The sequence below is a fragment of the Nansenia antarctica genome (assembly GCF_963989245.1).
Source record: "Nansenia antarctica genome assembly, chromosome: 13".
NCBI classification, from domain to species: Eukaryota; Metazoa; Chordata; class Actinopteri; order Argentiniformes; family Microstomatidae; genus Nansenia; species Nansenia antarctica.
Genome location: NC_137683.1, coordinates 17,026,459 through 17,051,500, shown reverse-complemented (window position 1 = coordinate 17,051,500; position 25,042 = coordinate 17,026,459). Strand labels below are relative to the sequence as shown.

The 25,042-nt window shown below is 43.4% G+C and overlaps 1 protein-coding gene across 1 annotated transcript in view; it reads right to left on the bottom strand.

Annotated features, from left to right (window-relative positions):
- Nucleotides 1-7,616: 7,616 nt before the first annotated feature.
- nrxn2b (neurexin 2b) overlaps nucleotides 7,617-25,042 on the bottom strand; it is a gene marked incomplete at both ends in the record, with an annotated part of 540,835 nt that continues 523,409 nt past the window's right edge. Inside the window, 2 exon segments of the mRNA XM_080544021.1 lie at nucleotides 7,617-8,512; nucleotides 16,254-16,332. Of these exon segments, the coding sequence (XP_080400147.1) occupies nucleotides 7,617-8,512; nucleotides 16,254-16,332 (975 nt within the window).

Sequence of the window (25,042 nt, the reverse complement as noted above, 5' to 3'; positions counted from 1 at the left end):
AGTTAGAAGGAATAGTCCACTAGTGGAGACTACAGTTAGAAGGAATAGTCCACTAGTGGAGGATACAGTTAGAAGGAATAGTCCACTAGTGGAGACTACAGTTAGAAGGAATAGTCCACTAGTGGAGGCTACAGTTAGACGGAATAGTCCACTAGTGGAGGCTACAGTTAGTAGGAATAGTCCACTAGTGGAGGCTACAGTTAGAAGGAATAGTCCACTAGTGGAGACTACAGTTAGAAGGAATAGTCCACTAGTGGAGACTACAGTTAGAAGGAATAGTCCACTAGTGGAGGCTACAGTTAGAAGGAATAGTCCACTAGTGGAGACTACAGTTAGAAGGAATAGTCCACTAGTGGAGACTACAGTCAGAAGGAATAGTCCACTAGTGGAGGATACAGTTAGAAGGAATAGTCCACTAGTGGAGGCTACAGTTAGAAGGAATAGTCCACTAGTGGAGACTACAGTTAGAAGGAATAGTCCACTAGTGGAGGATACAGTTAGAAGGAATAGTCCACTAGTGGAGGCTACAGTTAGAAGGAATAGTCCACTAGTGGAGACTACAGTTAGAAGGAATAGTCCACTAGTGGAGACTACAGTTAGAAGGAATAGTCCACTAGTGGAGGATACAGTTAGAAGGAATAGTCCACTAGTGGAGGCTACAGTTAGAAGGAATAGTCCACTAGTGGAGACTACAGTTAGAAGGAATAGTCCACTAGTGGAGACTACAGTTAGAAGGAATAGTCCACTAGTGGAGACTACAGTTAGAAGGAATAGTCCACTAGTGGAGACTACAGTTAGAAGGAATAGTCCACCAGTGGAGACTACAGTTAGAAGGAATAGTCCACTAGTGGAGACTACAGTTAGAAGGAATAGTCCACTAGTGGAGACTACAGTTAGAAGGAATAGTCCACTAGTGGAGGCTACAGTTAGAAGGAATAGTCCACTAGTGGAGGCTACAGTTAGAAGGAATAGTCCACTAGTGGAGGATACAGTTAGAAGGAATAGTCCACTAGTGGAGACTACAGTTAGAAGGAATAGTCCACTAGTGGAGGCTACAGTTAGAAGGAATAGTCCACTAGTGGAGACTACAGTTAGAAGGAATAGTCCACTAGTGGAGACTACAGTTAGAAGGAATAGTCCACTAGTGGAGACTACAGTTAGAAGGAATAGTCCACTAGTGGAGGATACAGTTAGAAGGAATAGTCCACTAGTGGAGACTACAGTTAGAAGGAATAGTCCACTAGTGGAGGATACAGTTAGAAGGAATAGTCCACTAGTGGAGGCTACAGTTAGAAGGAATAGTCCACTAGTGGAGACTACAGTTAGAAGGAATAGTCCACTAGTGGAGACTACAGTTAGAAGGAATAGTCCACTAGTGGAGACTACAGTTAGAAGGAATAGTCCACTAGTGGAGACTACAGTTAGAAGGAATAGTCCACTAGTGGAGACTACAGTTAGAAGGAATAGTCCACTAGTGGAGGCTACAGTTAGAAGGAATAGTCCACTAGTGGAGACTACAGTTAGAAGGAATAGTCCACTAGTGGAGACTACAGTTAGAAGGAATAGTCCACTAGTGGAGACTACAGTTAGAAGGAATAGTCCACTAGTGGAGACTACAGTTAGAAGGAATAGTCCACTAGTGGAGACTACAGTTAGAAGGAATAGTCCACTAGTGGAGACTACAGTTAGAAGGAATAGTCCACTAGTGGAGACTACAGTTAGAAGCAATAGTCCACTAGTGGAGACTACAGTTAGAAGGAATAGTCCACTAGTGGAGACTACAGTTAGAAGGAATAGTCCACTAGTGGAGACTACAGTTAGAAGGAATAGTCCACTAGTGGAGGATACAGTTAGAAGGAATAGTCCACTAGTGGAGACTACAGTTAGAAGGAATAGTCCACTAGTGGAGACTACAGTTAGAAGGAATAGTCCACTAGTGGAGGCTACAGTTAGAAGGAATAGTCCACTAGTGGAGGCTACAGTTAGAAGGAATAGTCCACTAGTGGAGGCTACAGTTAGAAGGAATAGTCCACTAGTGGAATATATAGTTAGAAGGAATAGTCCACTAGTGGAGACTACAGTTAGAAGGAATAGTCCACTAGTGGAGGATACAGTTAGAAGGAATAGTCCACTAGTGGAGACTACAGTTAGAAGGAATAGTCCACTAGTGGAGACTACAGTTAGAAGGAATAGTCCACTAGTGGAGACTACAGTTAGAAGGAATAGTCCACTAGTGGAGACTACAGTTAGAAGGAATAGTCCACTAGTGGAGGCTACAGTTAGAAGGAATAGTCCACTAGTGGAGACTACAGTTAGAAGGAATAGTCCACTAGTGGAGACTACAGTTAGAAGGAATAGTCCACTAGTGGAGACTACAGTTAGAAGGAATAGTCCACTAGTGGAGACTACAGTTAGAAGGAATAGTCCACTAGTGGAGACTACAGTTAGAAGGAATAGTCCACTAGTGGAGACTACAGTTAGAAGGAATAGTCCACTAGTGGAGGCTACAGTTAGAAGGAATAGTCCACTAGTGGAGACTACAGTTAGAAGGAATAGTCCACTAGTGGAGACTACAGTTAGAAGGAATAGTCCACTAGTGGAGACTACAGTTAGAAGGAATAGTCCACTAGTGGAGACTACAGTTAGAAGGAATAGTCCACTAGTGGAGACTACAGTTAGAAGGAATAGTCCACTAGTGGAGGATACAGTTAGAAGGAATAGTCCACTAGTGGAGACTACAGTTAGAAGGAATAGTCCACTAGTGGAGGCTACAGTTAGAAGGAATAGTCCACTAGTGGAGACTACAGTTAGAAGGAATAGTCCACTAGTGGAGGCTACAGTTAGAAGGAATAGTCCACTAGTGGAGGATACAGTTAGAAGGAATAGTCCACTAGTGGAGACTACAGTTAGAAGGAATAGTCCACTAGTGGAGACTACAGTTAGAAGGAATAGTCCACTAGTGGAGACTACAGTTAGAAGGAATAGTCCACTAGTGGAGGCTACAGTTAGAAGGAATAGTCCACTAGTGGAGGCTACAGTTAGAAGGAATAGTCCACTAGTGGAGACTACAGTTAGAAGGAATAGTCCACTAGTGGAGGCTACAGTTAGAAGGAATAGTCCACTAGTGGAGACTACAGTTAGAAGGAATAGTCCACTAGTGGAGACTACAGTTAGAAGGAATAGTCCACTAGTGGAGACTACAGTTAGAAGGAATAGTCCACTAGTGGAGACTACAGTTAGAAGGAATAGTCCACTAGTGGAGGATACAGTTAGAAGACAAATGGAAGAAAGGTTTTCAGGGCTGGTCTTTGGCTGTGTTTCTTGTTAGTTCTCCATCGCATCCGAACTCTTACCTGTGTTCCCTTGTGTTTTGGTACAGTAACAGATCCAGACAAGTACCTCAGTGAAATACCTCCCTGAAAGAGTGAGGCGATGGGATATCCAGTGTCATCTGGTTCACCAGACATTTCCTCCAAAGTGTATTGCGTCGGAGTTGGCCAACACAAGCGCCGTTGGAATCGAATGCCGCACCACCATTGGTTTGTCGCCAACCCAACAGCTCCTACTAAATCACTCCACAAAACCTCCCCTTGCTCTAGCGATAATACCCTGTAATGGACAACCATTGTCCTCTTTTGCTCTTCATCTTCATGTAGGCTAGAAGGGCGGACATTGTGTTGTGTTGATATCCATATTTCTTTGTACGTTATGTGTGTGTGTGTGTGTGTGTGTGTGTGTGTGTGTGTGTGTGTGTGTGTGTGTGTGTGGGTATGTATGTTTGATGAACAAAGATATCTAAACAACACCTATAGGCGCTATTGCTGTATTACCTAGCATCAGCCTGGTTTAGCCTGACTTTCAGCACATTCCCTCAACACTTAAAATGTACTGATTTACACTGCACCAAATTGTAATTGCTCTGTTAACTGTGATATGCACAGAAAGTTTGCAGATAATTGTTTTTAATGTTTAACCGATAGTAACTGCACTCGTCTTCTGTTATGATTGCCCCCATCTGTGTGACAGTGTGTATGCTGCTGCCAGCAACAGACAACAGGTCGAAACAGGTCGCACATTAAATAAATAAAAATGTATCACATTATAAAATCTCCTTATTAATCTCGTAACCCAGTGAGACATAATTGTTTACATTTCTAGCATTAAAATGACCAGACAGTCAAATTCATTGTCATTTTGAATTCTGACATTCGGAAGCATTCATTAGGAGTCTGAGGATATTTCTATTATTAATCAATTATTGATGTTCTTGGGATCAATAATCAGGCTTCCTATTTAATCTAGCAAAAGTAAGGAACTTTACAATAATGTAAAGGGGGAAAACATCAATAGTGCAAAGTAAGCTATGCAATTTGTGACATTAGAAGACATTGAGTTTACTGCAGCCTTATGGGCCTATGTCACTAATGATATGGCATTACAATTCCTTTCACAAAGAAAGAAAAGAATCACGCCAATACATGATGACATCATTGGATATTTAAAATATCATAATGAATGTGTACTGAATGTTTATATTCTTCCATGAAATATCCATATCTCTTCTTAAACCTACTCCTGTCACAAAAGAATTTGAGAATTCTGAGACTACATCGCTGTGATTCTAAATGATGTGTGCATGTCTCAGTTGGGTTTAGATGGCATAACTATGCTAAACAGACTGAAAGAGCGATAGCACCATATCGCACGTTTATCTTGTAGATAGTAATAGTTATTTGTCTGTATTATCATGTAGATAGTACTAGTTCTTTTCTTATGTCTGTCTTACATGTAACGATGAATTGAAAATCAAGGACCCCAATTGAAATAAGCCAGTGGCTTTCTTGGGTTTTTATCCTCTTAGTTTGACCTTGTATGTAATATGTACTTTCATGTACCTACTTCTGCAAACATTCTAATAAAGTTTTCAATCAATCAATCAAAACCATAATGACTTCTGACACCACTTCTGTGGATGTGAGGAATAAAGATAATTTATACAACACCTATAATGATCTTTCACTTAGCTATTGTGTCTGTGTGAATAGTAGTATCTAAACAAGATCTTGACTCACCCCATTAGAACCTAGAATGCTGCTGCAGCTTTCATGCTTTTGTGAACACCTTGACGGAGGGAAACTATTAACAGACCACGCAACACATGGTAAGTAAGAAGTATATAACCAAGTGTATTCCCCTCTGTTAATGTACACATATTTAGAGTCATCTCACTGGAACACTTTACAATAACATTTAGAAAGAACAGGAAGATACTGGGAAGAATATGTTTGCAATGGACAAAACAGAAACCAAACCCAATGAGGAAGAAGATCGGTGAATGGCGCCAGTCTGCAGACACAGCGGCCATTTTGGCTCTAGCAGTATAGATATAAAACAATAAAAAATAGAAGATGGCTAGACCCTATCTGGTCTCCAGTCAATGGTTACATACAATCTGAAAAAAGGGATGAGGGATATGGACGTCAGACACAAACAGATGAGGGTAGCGGCAGGAGGATGGGTCTAGTAGAGGGTCCTGTCTCCCTACTTACGAGGAGAAAACACGGTTTCATGTTTGTAACCCAAATCACATTTGCTCAATTTACCCCCACCCCCAAAAGAAAAGAACATAGAAACTTCAATTTCCCAGAATCAATTATATTTGTCTTTTTTTCTCCAAACAGGAATGGTAATAGGGAAAACACATATTTTCTTAGTAATGGAATGAGAGATTCAAATATTTAGACATTTCACAAACTTTTTTTGAAGGTTTTTCTTTTCTTTTCATGGTACGGTTTTCTTTTTTTAATAGAGTTGAGAAAATTGGAATACTAGAGTTCTGATGTACATCTTCAAGGGAACTGGTGTTCGCCTTGTTGTGTTTTTTTTCCATTGAAAGTTTTCACTGGTTTGCCCCAATGGCTGCCATCAGTCCTGGCCCAATGATAGGCAAAAGACACAGCCGCCATTTTGGATGCAAGGTTGCGAACAATTTCCCCACAATAAGGGGGAAGGGACTGTGGGACAAAATAATTCTCTACTTCCATAAAATGTCTCTCATTTTCCAGTAAAAAAAAAAGAAAAAAGAAAAAACAGTGAACAAAAACACTCTTGTCCCACTCTGCTTCTTAGCTTTAATCTCCACCAAAGTGACTGTATCTCCTAATTCCACAGAGCATTGGTAATAGTGTGCATGAAGGGGAGGGAGGGACCTGTCTCTCGTCAACTATCCAATCGTCCATCTTCATTCTGTCACCAATCCACTGATGCACGCACAGGATGTGTATTTCTCATCTTTGATACTTTGATACGCTTTCAGTAGAAGTCCATAGGTTTGTGAAACGTCTATACATGTATATATTTATATAGAACAAAGTCATCTTGCTGCTGGAGGTTTTAGATGCTGTTTCTCTGTGATAGTACTGAGAGACGTGACCCAGTTCCTCTGTGGGCCCAGTAGGGGGCGCCGTGGAGCCCCCCAGAAACACATGACAGATATCTGCTGGAACGAAAGACGACCAGTAGGGGGGGTTTGGCCTCAGAAGTTTTGGCGGCTAAACGTACAGTAGCATTCGTTGGTTTAGAGTGGTAACATCTCACATGTTTGCTAGTTTAACGTTATCATTTTTTAAGTTTTTTCTCCACAGAAACAGTTTTTTATCTCTTTTTCGTAAATGAATACTACATGCTTGAAACACAGCAGAATAATGTTGCATCAGCTCCCGAGCACCATAGACAAGGAGAGAAACAGCACACGAGAGGAAGAGAGGGGAAAAGAGAGAGAGCTCATGAGGGACGAGTGAGGGAATGTTTAATACTTCAGAAAGGGAGGCAGATTTGACACAGCGTTTCTGTATATTGGCAGTAATCTTGGTGTTACTTAGCAGTGAGGTTACGACTACTAATTCTACCCCATCTATTTAGAAATGATTAATACATTTACAACCTAATGTGACTGCTTTAGACCAACAAGCTCTGATAAAAGAGCACACTCAAACACTGATGGTGGTTTCTTCCTTTCAGTATCTCTCTAGAGTCAATCATGTTGTTTGACTCTTGTAGGCTACGCAAAATACCCTTTAAACAGTGCTAAATTAGCTCTGGAACATGACCATCGGGTATGGCTGTTGGCACAAAATTACGTTGTATTGAGTGTGGTTTGGTGGCCATTCTTTCTTTCTATGACTTGTTTTTCGGTCTATGTTTTCAAAGAAAATGTCATACAGTACATAAAAAAGAAGCACTATCATTCTAGTGAAAAATATGTGTGGGATAAAATGTGAAAACTGAAATATGTCGATATGTATGTAGGTCTATCCGATATCCTGTATTGTCTACAGAGTATCTGATGAAGAAATGCCAGTTATTGTGCCAATCCCATTCCTTCTCCCTCTGCTTTCATCTCTAAAGGGGCTGAGGAGGACCAGGTAGTTTTGGCTACATGGTAATGTGTATACTAAATCAAATAAAACTCTGCCAGCAAAAATGTTACCCATTATCCTATTCTGCACCTCCCTTACCTCTCCTATCTCTACCTCTCCGTTATCCTCCCCTCTCCTCTCCTCTCCCTTCCTCTCTCTCTCTCGTTGTGCACCGCCTGTCTTCCTCTTGGCTTGGTCTCAGACGTAGTACTCCTTGTCTTTGTTCTTCTTGTTCTTGGTGGTGGTCTTGGCAGTGCTGGGCTGTTTCTCTTTCACCAGGGTCCCGTTGCTCTGCGTGGCCGAGTTGCTGATGTAGTTGCGGCTCTGGTCCACCTGGTAGGAGCCCTCGTCCCGGTTGCGGTACTTGTACATGGCGTAGAGCAGGATGAGGATGCAGAGGGCGGCGGCCGCCACGATGCCCACCACCATGCCGGTGGTGCTGCTCGACTGCTGCACCTCCACCGCGCCTGGGCCTCTCTCCGGGGACGTGGGGTCTGGGGTGGGCACATGGGGGAAGTTAGGCGGGTAGGTTACTCCGGGGACGTGGCGGTGGCGGCCGCCGTGCTCCGGGTCGGAGGAGGAGGGGTGGGCGGGCGGCAGCAGCACCTGGTCCCGGGTGTTCATTTTGCCAGCGGGGATGTTGTTACTGCCGGCGCTGCTGCCGGGCTTGAGTCGGGGGCCGAGCTGGTCGGGGTTGGCCGTGGGGGTGGACGAGAGGGGGGGGCGGTGGGAGTTGGGGGCGCGGGAGAAGTGGCGGTCGCCACGGGGGTTCTGGACACCGCCCTCGGCGGCCGGGGGAGGGGGGAGGACTGTCCTGTCGGTGACGAGGGGGAGGTTTTTGTAATAGTCCTCGTCGTCCGACTCGGTCATCTCACCTGAGCCATAGGCGGACACCTCGATGGGCTCGTCGCAGTCCTCCTGGTCCAGGGGACAGGGGGGCCGGCCGTCGGGCAGGGGGAGGGACTCTTTGGTGGTTTCGAGCAAGGTGAGTAAGGGGCGGTAGGTGGGGGGCGGGGGGATTACAGGGTAGCGGGTGGCGATTGACGGGGGGTCTAGGGAGTCCACCGTTATTATGGGCAACACTAATTCACCTCCTAGAACAAGAAAGAGACAACGGAGGGAAAAAAACACGTTAGTAAGAAACTGAGAGCGCCCCCTCTGGACCAAAAACAAAACAACAGTCAAAATTAAGACAGCAAAAACAGGTAACCATTATTAGAACAGCACTAAAACTTAACATGAGGTTAGTTATAAAGTTTAAGTTCAAGTTTAGTTAGTTTCTAGTGTTCTATTTAAAAGCTGACTATCTGAGGAAACTGTTGTAAATACATACTGGTATAAATATAAAAAATACATATTCTATCTATTCTCTGCCATCTCACTATTCTACACTATAAGTATGATAAGATATGAAATGTTATTGTTGTACTTGTACAACATGTTAAAAGTAGACTACGAACTACAAACTACAAACTACAAACAGATTAACATCTACAAGATACAAGCCTATCCTTTTCTGTCAGTCTGTCTATACTGTTATATTCTGACTACACTATCTTTATACTGTCAGTCTGTCTACACTGTTATATTCTGACTACACTATCTTTTCGATCTCTTTGCTGTGACTGGTTAAATAAGATAGCAAACCACGGAGTTCAGGTCACTTACATCAACAAATTGGCCGCATGATTTTTGCATGAAAAAAAAAATTACAAAAAGAAAGCTGTGTAAGATTGTTCTCGGATAGTTATAAACAACTTTCCCCCCATTTCCTTTTTTTTGTGTGGAAAATAAGATCATTTTCATAAAGAATGGGTTCAATTCCATTCTCCCTGCAGGCATGGTGATTTCTACTGCTCATTTCTAATTAGCTTAATCTGTATGCAAACCCTGAAGACCAGATGCAGGACACTGACGCCCCTAACTTACAACCAAACACAGTTTTCACAGTACAGTACCCTGTGATGGACAGCCAAGCCTAATATCTTCTCTCTCAGATATGTTTCTAACACCCACGTCCCTCCCACTAGATATACTAGACAGTATGTAGGGAAATATGTGGCATTCACATTCCTACTCTTTGATACTCAACCGACACAGTTAATAATTCTTTATAAAATCTCTGTGATTGGTTATTCTTCAGTCTTTGAGGGGATTAAATGGTTCTGTGAACTACTTTTTTGTCCTTTGTAAAATAATCAGACCCAGAATGAATAAAAAAATTAATTTTTGGGTGTAACAAGTAAGACATTGCTTTGAAGTTAATTCAGGACAAAAATCATTCTGTAAAACATAGGACGACCAATTGGAGAGTTAAACATAATGGGAAAATGTTAACAGTACACAGCACAATCATTGATAGACAATCTAGTCACAAGTTACATTTGTTTTACGAAAACAATTTGTTGCCCCCAGCCATATCTATAATTGTGCTAGGGTCACAATCACAGAAACCATTTTCTAAGCGAACAGGGTATTTTTAATGATTATTACATGATTTCCTTATGAACAGGGGAAGGCAGGAGCAAAACATGACAAAGGAAATATCCATCAAATACCCATCAGCATTTTTGTCATGACCGGCTCTTTGTGAATTTGATGAGGTAAATTAGTGTCACTATGACGAGAGGCTAGAACGAGTGATTGTGAGAGTGTGGATTTGGAGAGAGATTCTAGAGTATAGTCACTCCAGGCGCATGTATCTGATCAGCACTCAAGTCCCCAAGCCCAACACCACATTTTCCCCAAAAACACCCACAATTCCAGAAGGGAATTGGGGGCTTTGATTCAGGGGGAATATGCACAACGGTTTACAAAACCTTGAAAAGGATTAGCAATAGTAATACACAGAACAGAAAGAGGCCTTGAAAGGAGGAAAAAACATGAATGCTGAAAAGAGAAAGGTTAGTCAGAAGTCAACCGTAGGATCCAGCCCTCTCCCATCATCTACAACTAAAAAGGCAAAATGGCCGTTTCTCTTGAAGTACTGAGGTGACTGTGTCTGAGGGTTGAGATTCACCTTGAAGGAAACGAGAGTTGGTGGCGTATTGGAGGAACAGAGGGGGAAATTAACAAACCATTGTTACCTACATATTTTGCAATATTTAATATTTCATAAGACACATTATATTTTTTCGGATACTCTGGACTCTTCACTAAGTCGAGGATGAGATAGCAGTAGCTTGCGATCTGTACCCTGCCATCTGTGTCTGTGACTGAAATGGTGCCAATGTGACGCTTAGGCTGTATATGCCTGCTTCTCTGTATGATGCCGACCCCTCTCTGTGAAGTGCCACAGTGTGGCCCAGTTACAGGGGCCTGACATTGAAACATGTTGTGAGAAACTAGAGCATTTATGAAGCTACATAACATCTGGTGTTACTGCTCGTTGTAGGCTACGCACTGTGATAGCTTGACACATTGAAAACATGCCATGCCAACATGAGTAAAGGCTAAAGATGTGGCCTCTTTTAAGCTAAAGATCTGGCCTCTTTTAACAAATCAGGTTAGATGGATAAGTGTGTAATGCACGTTACACATTGAAAAAAGTGTTTTAAGACGACCATCCCAGCAAAGGCGCCCACCACCACCACTCTACTGGGGCACAGAGATTGTTGTTTTGTGGGAATAGCAGCAGCTTTGACTTTGGAATCATGTTTAAAAAACAAGATGTACTGTGCCACAGGCCAAAGGATAGATGAAAAATATGGCATTCTCAGCCCTCAGACACAAAGTGAACACACAGATATATCGGCATAATATAGCCCCCTCACTCAACCTCGGCAAACTCATTTCTGAGTGTCTGATTTCCTTAGTCTGGAGTAGATGGAGCCAGCTGCACACCCAGTTCTGTTCAACCCTGTCAGTCCACATGCAGCTTCTGATTGGTCAGATCTCACCCACGGGCTGGCCACATCGAATGCCGTGCTGGCTGCTGTGAATGGGCATGTTCAAACAGGCACCATCAAAGCCTTTACAACCTTCCCACTGAGAACTGCCAAGAAGTCAGACTGCATTGAGAATGTATTGAGATGCATCTGTGTTTTTGGGGGAGATTGAACATGTACTTGACTCGCTCCATTGTGAAATGACGTCACCTGTTGAGACGGTTCAGCTCTTCCCGTAGTCAAGGCACTTGGTGTAGTGTGTGCTGCTCTGTGTAATACCAACTCTACAGCACTAGAGTATGATGACTCACCTCTTTATACCAAATCAATTCACTAAAGGGCTCTGTTTCTGTTTCTCTCATAAACCAGAACATTGGTTCTGTTTCTCTCATACACCAGGACATTGTTTCTGTTTCTCTAACCAGGACATTGGTTCTGTTTCTCTCATAAACCAGGACATTGGTTCTGTTTCTCTCATAAACCAGAACATTGCAGATGGAGACTGATGCAAAAGAGTCCAAGGAGACCAAACAAACCGTGGGACTTAGTTGTTCTGTCGATCAGGTCGTTTGGTCCATAGCCACTTGAAACATTTACAAAGAGAATTGTTGGGGGGAAATTGGGCTTTCACTATATTTTGGATGGAAACAGTGTGGTGTTCCTCTCTACAGTGGACTACCAATGCTGTAGCCTTCCATCAAACTAAATAATGTGCAATATTATGTCCATCGTGTAACAGACAGTCCACATATTGTATGTCATATGCCTTGAGGAAGGGTTTGTGTCTTCAAACACTAATTGGTAATGCTCCACGAGCAACAGGGTGCTGCTTTACAGTGAACAGATGTTCTTTCCAAATACAGTTTCCTCCAAAGTACTCAAGAGGCACATCTCATTAAATAAAAAAATATTTGCTAGGATGTGTGTCTGACATATGAATGTTATTTTCAAGGCCTGACTTTTTCAGCGTAACTGATAGCACTTGACTTGACACTGAGTGTATTCAAACATTTTTTTAAAATTATTATTATTTTATTTTTTTACAAATTATGAAAGTGCAGATTGTAAGATTTCAAATGATGTGTCATACATTGAAATCTGAAAATAGTTGAAGATATGCTTATTTTAATGTTGGTACACCTCAAACCAAATACCGGAGAAAAAAGCGCTCTGAATCGTTTGCTACCAGCTAAGAAAGAACATCACTACGATCTAACTGCATGTTTAGCACATCACAACATGCTGATAGAACATCAACATGCTAAAACGCATTAGATGATCACACAGTCCTTGCTTTCGAACAAATCCTTAGGATTTGAATAAAGTATTTAGCGTTCCTAAAGCGGAAAACGCTTTTTGGTCATTTGGACTTGCAGAAATGTTCACCAGACCGTGTCACCTATATTGATACAGACAGGATGTAGTAACTCTTAACCCCTCTGTTGATACAATCACAATGTATGCAACACCTAGCCACTCTAAAGATGACCACTCCTAGCCACCCTCAAGATGACCAGTGAGAGTGACAGGTCAGTTTGGCCACAAGGGGGCTGTAGTGCTTTCTGCTAGGACCATATATCCTTATTAGTGAATATTAAGAGAATATTAAAGCATTAACCTTTCATACACCATTTCAGTGACTCTGACCATTTTCTTATGTTGTGGCTGGCTTTATGTGCACAGCTTTTTGAGCAGCACTTTGGTTTAGTGCCTTTTGTTTCCTTGGGACACTTTCAGCCGTAACACAGATTGTGCACAGAAACTGCGGAAAAACACAAGTTGCAGTATGTGAGATTGAGATTGTTTTCGCAAAATAGAAAGAGAAGAGTAAACTGTCTATAATATACATTTTCCTTCTTTGTGTGTGTGTACTTCAATCCTCCCCTGTCCCCTTTGTAGATAGTAAAGGGGGGCCTGATACGTATTCTCCCTATTCTGGTGTCGGCTCATTAAAAACCAGAAAATCTAAATCCAGCTTGGTAGGATGATGTAATTAAGGCTTCCTAACGAGGCCAAAGATTAATTAGCCCAGTGGGAGAGGCCGGGCGGATAGAAGACTCATCAGACGTTTCGGAGGGATCCCAGATCTCTCCCTCTCTCTCCCGCCTTCCCTCCCTCCCTCTCTCTCTCTCTCTCTCTCTCTCTCTCTCTCTCTCTCTCTCTCTCTCTCTCTCTCTCTCTCTCTCTCTCTCTCTCTCTCTCCTCTGAGCGCAAAGGGACGTGACGCGCATCTCAATGCCAATCACTCCTTGAAGATATACTGTATGTTCTCTCTCACTGTTGTCTGCAGCTGCTCTCCTTTAAAGGGATAGTTCAGGTTGTTTAAAGGGATAGTTCAGGTTGTTTAAAGGGATAGTTCAGGTTGTTTAAAGGGATAGTTCAGGTTGTTTAAAGTGATAGTTCAGGTTGTTTAAAGGGATGGTTCAGGTTGTTTAAAGGGATAGTTCAGGTTGTTTAAAGGGATAGTTCAGGTTGTTTAAAGGGATAGTTCAGGTTGTTTAAAGGGATAGTTCAGGTTGTTTAAAGGGATAGTTCAGGTTGTTTAAAGGGATAGTTCAGGTTGTTTGAAGGGATAGTTCAGGTTGTTTAAAGGGATAGTTCAGGTTGTTTAAAGGGATAGTTCAGGTTGTTTAAAGGGATAGTTCAGGTTGTTTAAAGGGATAGTTCAGGTTGTTTAAAGGGATGGTTCAGGTTGTTTAAAGGGATAGTTCAGGTTGTTTAAAGGGATAGTTCAGGTTGTTTAAAGGGATAGTTCAGGTTGTTTAAAGGGATAGTTCAGGTTGTTTAAAGGGATGGTTCAGGTTGTTTAAAGGGACAGTTCAGGTTGTTTAAAGGGATGGTTCAGGTTGTTTAAAGGGATAGTTCAGGTTGTTTAAAGGGATGGTTCAGGTTGTTTAAAGGGATAGTTCAGGTTGTTTAAAGGGATGGTTCAGGTTGTTTAAAGGGACAGTTCAGGTTGTTTAAAGGGATAGTTCAGGTTGTTTAAAGGGATAGTTCAGGTTGTTTAAAGGGATAGTTCAGGTTGTTTAAAGGGATAGTTCAGGTTGTTCAATGTTAGATCTGATTTTCCACTTACTTGGATTGTTGTAGGCTCATCCAGACACTTTCGGTCATATTTCTTATCTGTCTCCGCGGCTATCATTTAGCCATACCCGTGTACATGCTCATTCTAAATCTAAATACAGCCATCTCATATTTTTGTGGCCTGTACTGTACATGCACAATTGGTTATTTCCACATTTAAGCATAAACGTATTATTCAAACTGACTATCCAATAGGACTGATTATCCAATACTTGTTTGGAACCCATTTTTCCTTACATCCGTGCACCAGAGAGTGAAACTTAAAAACAACAACAACAATGCGTCATTCACTTGAGCGGAACAGTATCATTCGTTTGAAGTAGCTAGTCTATTCTATTCAAAGGCACAATGATCATTTTCTATAGAAACAATACAATACTTTTCTACAGAACCCTATTGTTGTTTTCTGTGCTTTTGATGACGAAAATGAGGTAAAAAAAACAAAAAACGGAACTATCCCTTTAATGCTATGATTATGTCCCAGTTTCTTTGTATCCACTGTCTCTTTGTATATGATTTGGAATGTGTGTGTGTGTGTGGTATTGGTTTGTTTGTCTCCCTTTGGACTTTGGGTCAAATGACAAGCCATCAAGTGTCATTGTTCCTAACATCGGGATTTAGCCCAAAATCCTACCAGCCCTTTAGCACCGACTACATAACACAATCACAGAGGACCCCTGCTTGCGACAGTAGGGAGCCTTCATTATTGATCAATATGGATTATCATTAGTCTACATCCCCAGTTACAGCGTCTATGAGCCTTGGAAAAGCGCTATATACAATGAATTATTATTCTTATTATTATTACAGAGAACAATCAAAGCTATTTTTGTTCCTCTCCTGCCTCATCTGGTCAGGCTCCACCGCACAGTGATACCGAAAGGTAGATCCCCAGCCATGGGCTCATATCTGATAAGGACTGACTGTGTCTCTCCAAGTGTAAAGGCGAAAGGGAAGGGTCTTGTTTTCAGCCGTAGACTTCACAGGTTACACAGCCTGTCTGGGTTTCGTACAAGGGACAATCTCCCAGAGCTCTTTCACTGTCTGCTAGCGGGGATGACGTCCTGTCGCTATGATTGTTGTTGTGTCTCTGGGGGGGAAGCTGAGAAGAAACTTAACGCCTGTAGTGAGAGAGATGATTGTCAGTATGAGATGAGTATCTGGATGTGTGTGTGGTGTGTGTGGTGTGTGTGTGTGTGTGTGTGTGTGTGCGTGTGCGTGCGTGAGCGCTTCCCCAGAGAGAGTCTGGGTATAGCAGCCACGGAAAAAAAACTTCTCCTTTTGATAAAAAAAAAACGGAATTGAACCTCTATTTCTGTCTACATCCTACAGTGAAAGCTCACAGAGAAACAGTGTATTGTGCTGTATCGCTTTTCAACTTACATTTTGACCTGTGTTTCACCTCTGCAACTCCCACACCAAAACAATAACGTCGAGGTAATGCGAAAGGGCTCTAAACCCTCCCTATGGTTCTACAACGGTTATGTCATACCCGAGGGCCACACAGGCTGCAGTAGGGGTAACACTTTGGTTTGAGCCTCCCACTATTAGAACACAGAAACATGCCCAGGGGGGAACCTGAAAGTCTGACCTGAAGTCTGGTGTTATCTGGAGTTTGGACGTATGCAGGAGTTCTTGGCAGATCTCAGCCGGACGGCCAGCTCACTGTGGGCTTGAATGAAAAAACCCAGGAGCGGGGGGGGGGGGGGGGGGCGACACATCTGGCCAATCACAACTGCATGTGGGAGTTCATGGGGGTCACAGTGTAGAGCAAAGTGGGCAAGGGATAGCAGTGGGTTATTGCTCTGCTTGGGCTTGTGGATCCCCCAGTATTGGACACACAGAACCCCCTGAAAGGACTCACCATTTCCAGGTTCACACTCCTCCAAGTCTTCGTCATCGCTGGGGCATTCAGCCGACGCTACCAACAGGTCATCTGTGTTCTGGAACGGAGAGAGAGAGAGAGAAGGTGGGTAGATAAGGGCGGGAGAGTGAATCCCATTATGGAACTTAGTGATATAAAGGACTTAGCGTGCTGAGCTCAACTCTAATTCTAAATGATACATCTAGAAAGAGTCTCTTTGGGTACAAAAGGGGTTCAAAAGTGCACACAGGGTCTGTTTCCTACAATTGGTTCCATCTTTTACGGACATTTCCGTGCAGTGTGGGTTCGTTCCTCTTCACCGTTACGTAACCTATTTTGAAACACAAAATGGTTCAATCTAGCATCCGTCCATTTAGAGATGGTGAACTTCATGTAGCGCAAAAACATGTTGTTGAAGTCCATTAAGCACAGCATAACAGGGCTACAGTGAACGCTGTACTAATAGTTGCTGGCTGTTCATAACGATACAAAATGCCCTTTCATAAGCTTGCATTGCATTGCCGTGCATTTTTGTCTCGTCGCACACCTGTGCTGTGAGCAGCACACACACACACACACTTTTCTTTCTCTTTTCCCCTGATCCCAAAGCCTCATGTTAATATTCAAGACGTGGTTTGATAGAACGCGGAGGAGGCTTGTCATCGGCAGCACAATTGATTTGAGCGCAGTGATTTGTTCAATGCGTCTGCTGAAAGTTCTCTCTCCATTATTAATCCACAGCCTGGATGCATTTACTTATTAATCAAATGCTGTGTGTGAGTGTGTGTGTGCGTGTGCGTGTGCGTGTGTGTGTGTGCGCGTGCATGTGTGCGCTCCAGACTGCATAAGACCACCTGTACCTCTCAGATGGGCCTAATGATCCTGCATCAGTGTCCTCAGAACATCTGCACACGTTTTTTTTTTTTACATTTCATTTCTACGTCTCAAATCACCAGAGCTACCGTTGATAGCAAACGTGAAATCGTTTGAATTCCCCATAGGTGTTCTTAAAGTACGACTCTTTAGAAGTACCATGTCATACCGACCACCAAGTTCCTTTAGTGAACCTCGAAAAAGAGCCAGACATGTTTTACAGTATCAAGGAATTGCCCCCAAAATGTCCCAGTTAAGAATGCAGCCATTTCAGTTGAACCTGGACGATTTCTGCGCCACCTCCCCTATGGATGTCTCCCTACAGTGCTCTCCCTTCACCCAGCCTATCTCAGAGATCATACGAGGACGTGAAAGATGCCCTGACTCAGCGTCTCCCTGACTCAGATCTTAGTTTACCCAAAACACAGCTCCCCCAAATTGGGGTCAGCGCAGGGGAAGTGATGACTCCCATTCTTTAAACCTTGTCTGGTATCAGGGGGTAGAAGAAAGAAAAAAAAGAACAACATCAAAAGGTACTCTACTCTTTTTTTTATTCCGACCATCAAAGCGTTATTTGCGATGATCAAAAGCATTACTCTCTCTGGCTGGGTCGCTGGCTCTCAGCCGCTGGAGAAAACAGACATGAGGGTTTGTTTGCCTCGCTCGTTCTTCCTGGCCTGTCTTGTCGGTGTCCGTGACGTCTCGTCGAGCGGTGTGTGTGTGGGGGGGGGGGGGGTCAGTATGGGGGGGGGTCAGTGTGGGGGGGCTCAGTGTGTGTGTGGGGGGGGGTCAGTGTGAGGAGGCTCAGTGTGGGGGCGGCGGGTTATTGTGGGGGGTCTCAGTGTGGGGGGCTCAGTGTGGGGGCGGGGGCTCAGTGTGGGGGGCTCAGTGTGTGTGTGTGCAGGGGACAGTGTGTGTGTGTGTGTGTGTGTGTGTGTGTGTGCAAGTAATGTAAACGGGGCTAGAAGGAGCGTCCGGTCAGCGGTCCAGCGGGTCTGGAGATGACCAGGATGGACCAGGAAGGACCAGGATGGACCAGGATGGACCTTCATATGAGCAGCCAGCCTCACGTTTCTGTCAAGGTCCAACGCTGTGGAGAGTCTCTGGATATTGAACTGGAGGGATGGATTCCTTCTCCAACCATTCAGTGATAAAGTGGGACTCTCCTTGACTGTCTACCTATCTGCTGCCTCTGTCGACAGTACTCACCCTACTAACCCTAACCCAACACCATACTCATCCTCTCATCCTCAACATAATACTCATCCTCTCATCCTCAACATAATACTCATCCTCTCATCCCCAACACAATACTCATCCTCTCATCCCCAACACGATACTCATCCTCTCATCCCCAACACAATACTCATCCTCTCATCCCCAACACGATACTCATCCTCTCATCCCCAACACGATACTCATCCTCTCATCCTCAACATAATACTCATCCTCTCATCCCCAACACAATACTCATCCTCTCATCCCCAACACGATACTCATCCTCTCATCCCCAACACAATACTCATCCTCTCATCCCCAACACGATACTCATCCTCTCATCCCCAACACGATACTCATCCTCTCATCCCCAACACGATACTCATCCTCTCATCCTCAACATAATACTCATCCTCTCATCCTCAACACAATACTCATCCTCTCATCCCCAACACGATACTCATCCTCTCATCCCCAACACGATACTCATCCTCCTCTCCGTTCTTCTCCTGTTCTCTCCCCCTCCTCCCTCCATCTGTCTTCTTGTGTAACTAAGCCAGTGGAGCCCAGCCTGGGTCGGTGTGTGTGTGTGTGTGTGTGTGTGTGTGGTGTGTGTGTGTGCTCAGTCTGGGCCGGTGTGTGTGTGTGTGTGTGCTCAGTCTGGGCCGCTGTGTGTGTGTGTGTGCGCATGTGTGCGTGTGTGTGTGTGTGTGTGTGTGTGTGTGTGTCTGCGTGTGTGTGTGTGTGCCCAGTCGGGGCTGGTGTGGGTGTGTGTGTGTGTGTGTGTGTGTGTGCAGTCTGGGCCGGTGTGTGTGTGTGTGTGTGTGTGCGTGCGTGTGTGTGCGTGCGTGTGCGTGTGTGTGTGTGTGTGTGTGTGCTCAGTCTGGGCCGGTGTGTGTGTGTGTGTTTGCCCAGTCTGGGCCTGTGTTCATCAAGGTGCTGCAGGGCAGTGAACCACCACACATCAGCTATTAGTGGAGCCAGACACATATGTGACGGCAGCTGGTGAAAGGGGGAACAAGTCGGCAACCGACCAAATGTTCAGACACACAGTCTATTCTGAAAAAATAAATATATATATATATATAAAATATTGCAATGCAATGGATTCGGTGAATTATATTTTTCTGAATAAAGCCAAGGTCTGAACATCATGAATGGGTAGAGTTAAGGCTAACATCATGAATGGGTAGAGTTAAGGCTAGCATCATGAATGGGTAGAGTTAAGGCTGCCATCATGAATGGGTAGAGTTAAGGCTAGCATCATGAATGGGTAGAGTTAAGGCTAGCATCATGAATGGGTAGAGTTAAGGCTAGCATCATGAATGGGTAGAGTTAAGGCTAGCATCATGAATGGGTAGAGTTAAGGCTGCCATCATGAATGGGTAGAGTTAAGGCTAGCATCATGAATGGGTAGAGTTAAGGCTAGCATCACGAATGGGTAGAGTTAAGGCTAGCATCATGAATGGGTAGAGTTAAGGCTAGCATCATGAATGGGTAGAGTTAAGGCTAGCATCATGAATGGGTAGAGTTAAGGCTAGCATCATGAATGGGTAGAGTTAAGGCTAGCATCATGAATGGGTAGAGTTAAGGCTAGCATCATGAATGGGTAGAGTTAAGGCTAGCATCATGAATGGGTAGAGTTAAGGCTAGCATCATGAATGGGTAGAGTTAAGGCTGCCATCATGAATGGGTAGAGTTAAGGCTAGCATCATGAATGGGTAGAGTTAAGGCTAGCATCATGAATGGGTAGAGTTAAGGCTAACATCATGAATGGGTAGAGTTAAGGCTAGCATCATGAATGGGTAGAGTTAAGGCTAGCATCATGAATGGGTAGAGTTAAGGCTGCCATCATGAATGGGTAGAGTTAAGGCTGCCATCATGAATGGGTAGAGTTAAGGCTAGCATCATGAATGGGTAGAGTTAAGGCTAGCATCATGAATGGGTAGAGTTAAGGCTAGCATCATGAATGGGTAGAGTTAAGGCTAGCATCGTGAATGGGTAGAGTTAAGGCTAGCATCATGAATGGGTAGAGTTAAGGCTAGCATCATGAATGGGTAGAGTTAAGGCTAGCATCATGAATGGGTAGAGTTAAGGCTAGCATCATGAATGGGTAGAGTTAAGGCTGCCATCATGAATGGGTAGAGTTAAGGCTAGCATCGTGAATGGGTAGAGTTAAGGCTAGCATCGTGAACTCTGTCGTTGTAATACTTTGAAGTAACTTGTTGGCACTGTGTAATGCTCTGGCTTGGTTTCCTTTATACAATGTTCTTTGGCTGATCTGTATCTGCTCGTCGAGGCACAAGTCAAATGCAGAAAAGTTGTTGAATGTGAACATCTAGGAAAATGACAGTGCCCTCCACAATTATTGGCACCTGAGATTCTGTAAAAAGGAATGGATTTCTTGCTCTGTATTCTCCAACCTTATTAGATGTTACAGGAGAAGACTCAGTGGTGTTTTATTGGCAAAGGGAGGTAGTATGAAGTATTAAATGCAGGGGTGTCAATATTTGTGAAACACATGGTTTAGTTAGGAATAATTATTTCTTGATGACCGATTTTTTTTTCCGGAATATATTTACTTAAATTAAAGGTTTGATGTTTCAAAAATGTTTTCAGTGTGCCAGTGTGCAAAACTTTTTTCCTGTTTCATTCCACTTTATTACACACAACTATATTTACATACATACTTTAATGTTTAGATCTTTTGGCTGGATTGTTTGAGTAAATACCAAAGTTAACTTGAATAGGCTCACTGGAAATACATTTGCTGGACAGATACTTGTTTTGTGTTCAATACTTATTTTCAATACTTATTTCCCCCCACTGTACATACACTGTACATACACGTGTATTCCCTGACATGTACAGTGGGGGAAACAAGTATTGAACACATCAACATTTTGTCCAACAACATTTTGTCCACGTGACGTTATGCTCATTAATAGTAGCAAGCGCTCAACAAAACACCAGATCTCCTCTGAGCCTCAGGATTCCACAACGCCCAGCGCCTCTTCATCAGGCGGCGCTTTGGCTGGCTGTCGGTTTCATAGCACCACACACACACATGCACACATGCACACACACACGCACACACACACACACACACAAACAGTAACACACACACACACGCACACGCACACGCACACACACACACACACACACACACACACACAGAAACACATACACACGCACACATGCACACACACGCACACGCACACACACACGCACACGCACACATGCACACATGCACACACACACACACACACACACACACACACACACACACTCACACACACACACACACACACACACACACACACACACACACACACACTTGGCTACGGAGGGTTGGTATTCCACTACACACTAACGTCTGACGTTGCCTGGAGGCCGGCACAGACATACGATAGCGAACACAGTGTGCTGTATATGTGAGTACTCTACATATCAGAGTTACATGGATCTCCTGTTTGCTGGGGATGAAAAAAGCAAAACCGCAAACCATGATGTCGTCTAAGTAACCACAGTGAAACGGGAATCAGATATAGAACATTCTGTCATGGAGCTTTACAGGAGTCCCTAAACGCCAACTCTGACAGTGGAACAATTGCGTCATACTGTATGTGACTTTGGAAGGGCACAGTATCTGCTTGGGTCTTTGTAATGAATCTCTGTGTCTGACGTTCCCTTCCACTCTTCTCCAATCAAAGCCAGTAAGATACGCAGTACGCAAACCATTTTGATAAGGCCACATAGAGATAATGAAGTGCATTTTCATCCTATTTATTACATTTAATACGCTATAATCAAGGCTCCAGGTTTATGCTGTGCGCAAGTGGCAGAGAAAGGCCACAAGCAACTGCTGTTAACATTCAATTAGACAGGCCTTGATTAGCAGACCCCCCCCCCCCCCCCCCCACAAGTCGTTTTAACTCTAGAGTAGCTTTTAGTTCAGTAATTAGCACTGTGTTGTTATTGGCTGAAAAGAGAGAGAGAAACCATCCCTAGTATGTGTGAAGAATCAGGGGGATAAGGGAAGGAGGAAGAGCTTGCTGTCTAGACTCAGAGAAAGCTTCATCATGGGTGTCAAAGGCAGGCTTGAATAGTTTAGTGACTGATGTCAGGTAGGCTTTTAAAGACAAGGTGGGCACTAATGAATGTTTGCTTCGTAACTGTTCGAGAGAAACCATCATCCACTAATTGGCACCTTATCTCTTCATCTCTGCGACATCACATTCGTTCTCTTGGAATGGTAGATGACTAACGTGTGTCAGAATCAAGTTTCACCTTACCTAACCTTAACTTACCTAATTGATACAATATTGGAATGTACTGTACATCCAACAAAGTCAACAAGAATAGGACTATTCAAAGGCTCCTCAACAATGATGTCAATCATCCTCCGATATATTCCCATGTCTCTCTGACGCTTGGATCTTGATATGACGCCGTGTGACTTGTTATTTCTATCACATATGGCTCACAGCTAATGACTCGATGGTATGGGGCTCAGTGTTTTTCACACAGGGCCTGTTAGTACTGTTATCTATGGGATGCGTGGGACCAGAGGACATGGTGATGTCGTGTTGCTGTGTGCAGCGATGCCACTTCTCCACTGTTCACTAATTGATCCGTCCAGGGATAGTAGATGGTGCTTCTACATGTGGAGACTTTTCTTCTTTGAAATCGTAGGCTTCACACATGAACACACATGTCTAGGGTAAGGCTAGCGGTTTGCTGGGATATCTATTTTCTTGTATTTGATGCCATATTAGTCTAGAGATGATGATTTGTCTGGACTGGTGCACTGTGATTAACATGGCCCCCTACAGCCTTTTCTGATCCAACGGACCCACAGGTGGATCCGAAGTGATATAAAGAGCTTACCTCGATCAATTCTCTTCATCGATATCAATTTTTTTTCACAACTTTGCATGCTATACGATGCCACCATTTTGTTTCCGAGACGGTAAACACGGCCGAAGTCACTTCCAGTTTACTCCAACTGGAGAATGTGTCATGTCCGGTTTCAACGCCGAATTTCCATACCATTGGTCGGCCAACCCAAAAAAATCCCCCCAAAATAAATAAATAAATAAATAATCTGATACATGAGAAAGGTCAAATGGCAAAGATGGTGCCAAAATATCTCCAAATGGCCTAAACATATAGGTGTCCGCCTAAACATACCTGTACTAAAACAGGTACAAAGTTGCATTTGCTCACATTACTAGCATCGACTTTGGCACAAGTACTAATAAGACCCTGGAGTACTGATTCCTAGATGATTTGGCCTTGGTCATCAGGTTTCCAAGGTGATATTCACTGTAAAAGCTGTTGTTTTTTTAGGCGGAGACTGAATTTGAGATGTTTTATAATGTTCTAGCTCTATTTACTCTGACACAGTAACATAGATTTTGATTCTGACACACACTACAGCCACCCCACAGGTGTTAGCTTTCATTTGATAACAAGATCATTATGAACAGGGGTGCACATAACTGGTGCGCCAGTGCGCATGCGTCGCCAAAATGCGTGCTGCGCGGCAGATCAGCCGCATGAAGGCGCTTTTGCGCACCAACAGCTGGGTCCAAGAAGCAAGCCCCACCAAGTACGGTAAGTAACTATTTGCCGTCCCCTCAGCCGAAGGCCCGACGAGTATCCATCACGACGACCACGGCGACTCCCCTCACGAAAACATTCGGAAAGTATCGTAACTCGTACTTTCATTCCGCGTATCGCACGGTTATCACGGTTATCACGGTTATCACGCCGACACGTGAAAATTCAGTCCCGAACGACTCGTCGCTAAAAGGAAAAACAACACCAAGGGACTTCACGTTTCTTTTCTCTGAAGCTTTCAAACGTTCAGACGTTTGTTTTACAGATTCATTATCGCACCTAGACCCCTGACCCAGGGAATATGGTTGGGAATTCTATTAGAAGAAAAAAAAAAAGACTTTGTTGCACAATCAAAATAACGAGCTATTTAAAGTGATGGCCTGCCCTACAACATCCTCTACCATGGTTGAAATTGAGGACAGTGATAACTTACAGCAGTCAAGAGAGCAGTGATGATGATTAAGCATAAGTAAATGCTTAGGCTGTAACTTTTTGTTGAAAAGTTGATTTCAGTGTTTACAGAACAGAGCAGTGCTTAAAGAGATGTCAGTTGATTTCATTGTGTTTAAAGAACAGACATTCAGTTAGTGCTTAAAGAGATGTCAGTTGATTTCATTGTGTTTAAAGAACAGACATTCAGTTAGTGCTTAAAGAGATGTCAGTTGATTTCAGTGTGTTTAAAGGAGTCTGACAGACTTTCATGCTTAAAGAGCAGTCATTTGATTTTGCATTTGTTTCTTTTGTTTTGCACACAATCATTTGTTCGTTCATCTTTATTTATGAATAAATGTCGTTTTGCTAATATAAGTTATCCATGTATCCCTTTTTCATCCATCCTGTGGGACGGGTCGTGACTCGCGAGCTCGGGGAGCACCAAGCAGCATCCCTAGGTGCTCCTCTGAGCACTGGCCCCAAAAAGTTATGTGCACCCCTGATTATGAAGGCCCTTGTGATTGTGGAGATATTCTATATTCACTGTGGGCATGTCATTTCGAGCAGAAAACCAGAAAAATGAGGTGGATAAGAAGAGGTTTAAGGCCTGGGTCAGCGCTAACTCTGTGAAAGGACTCAAC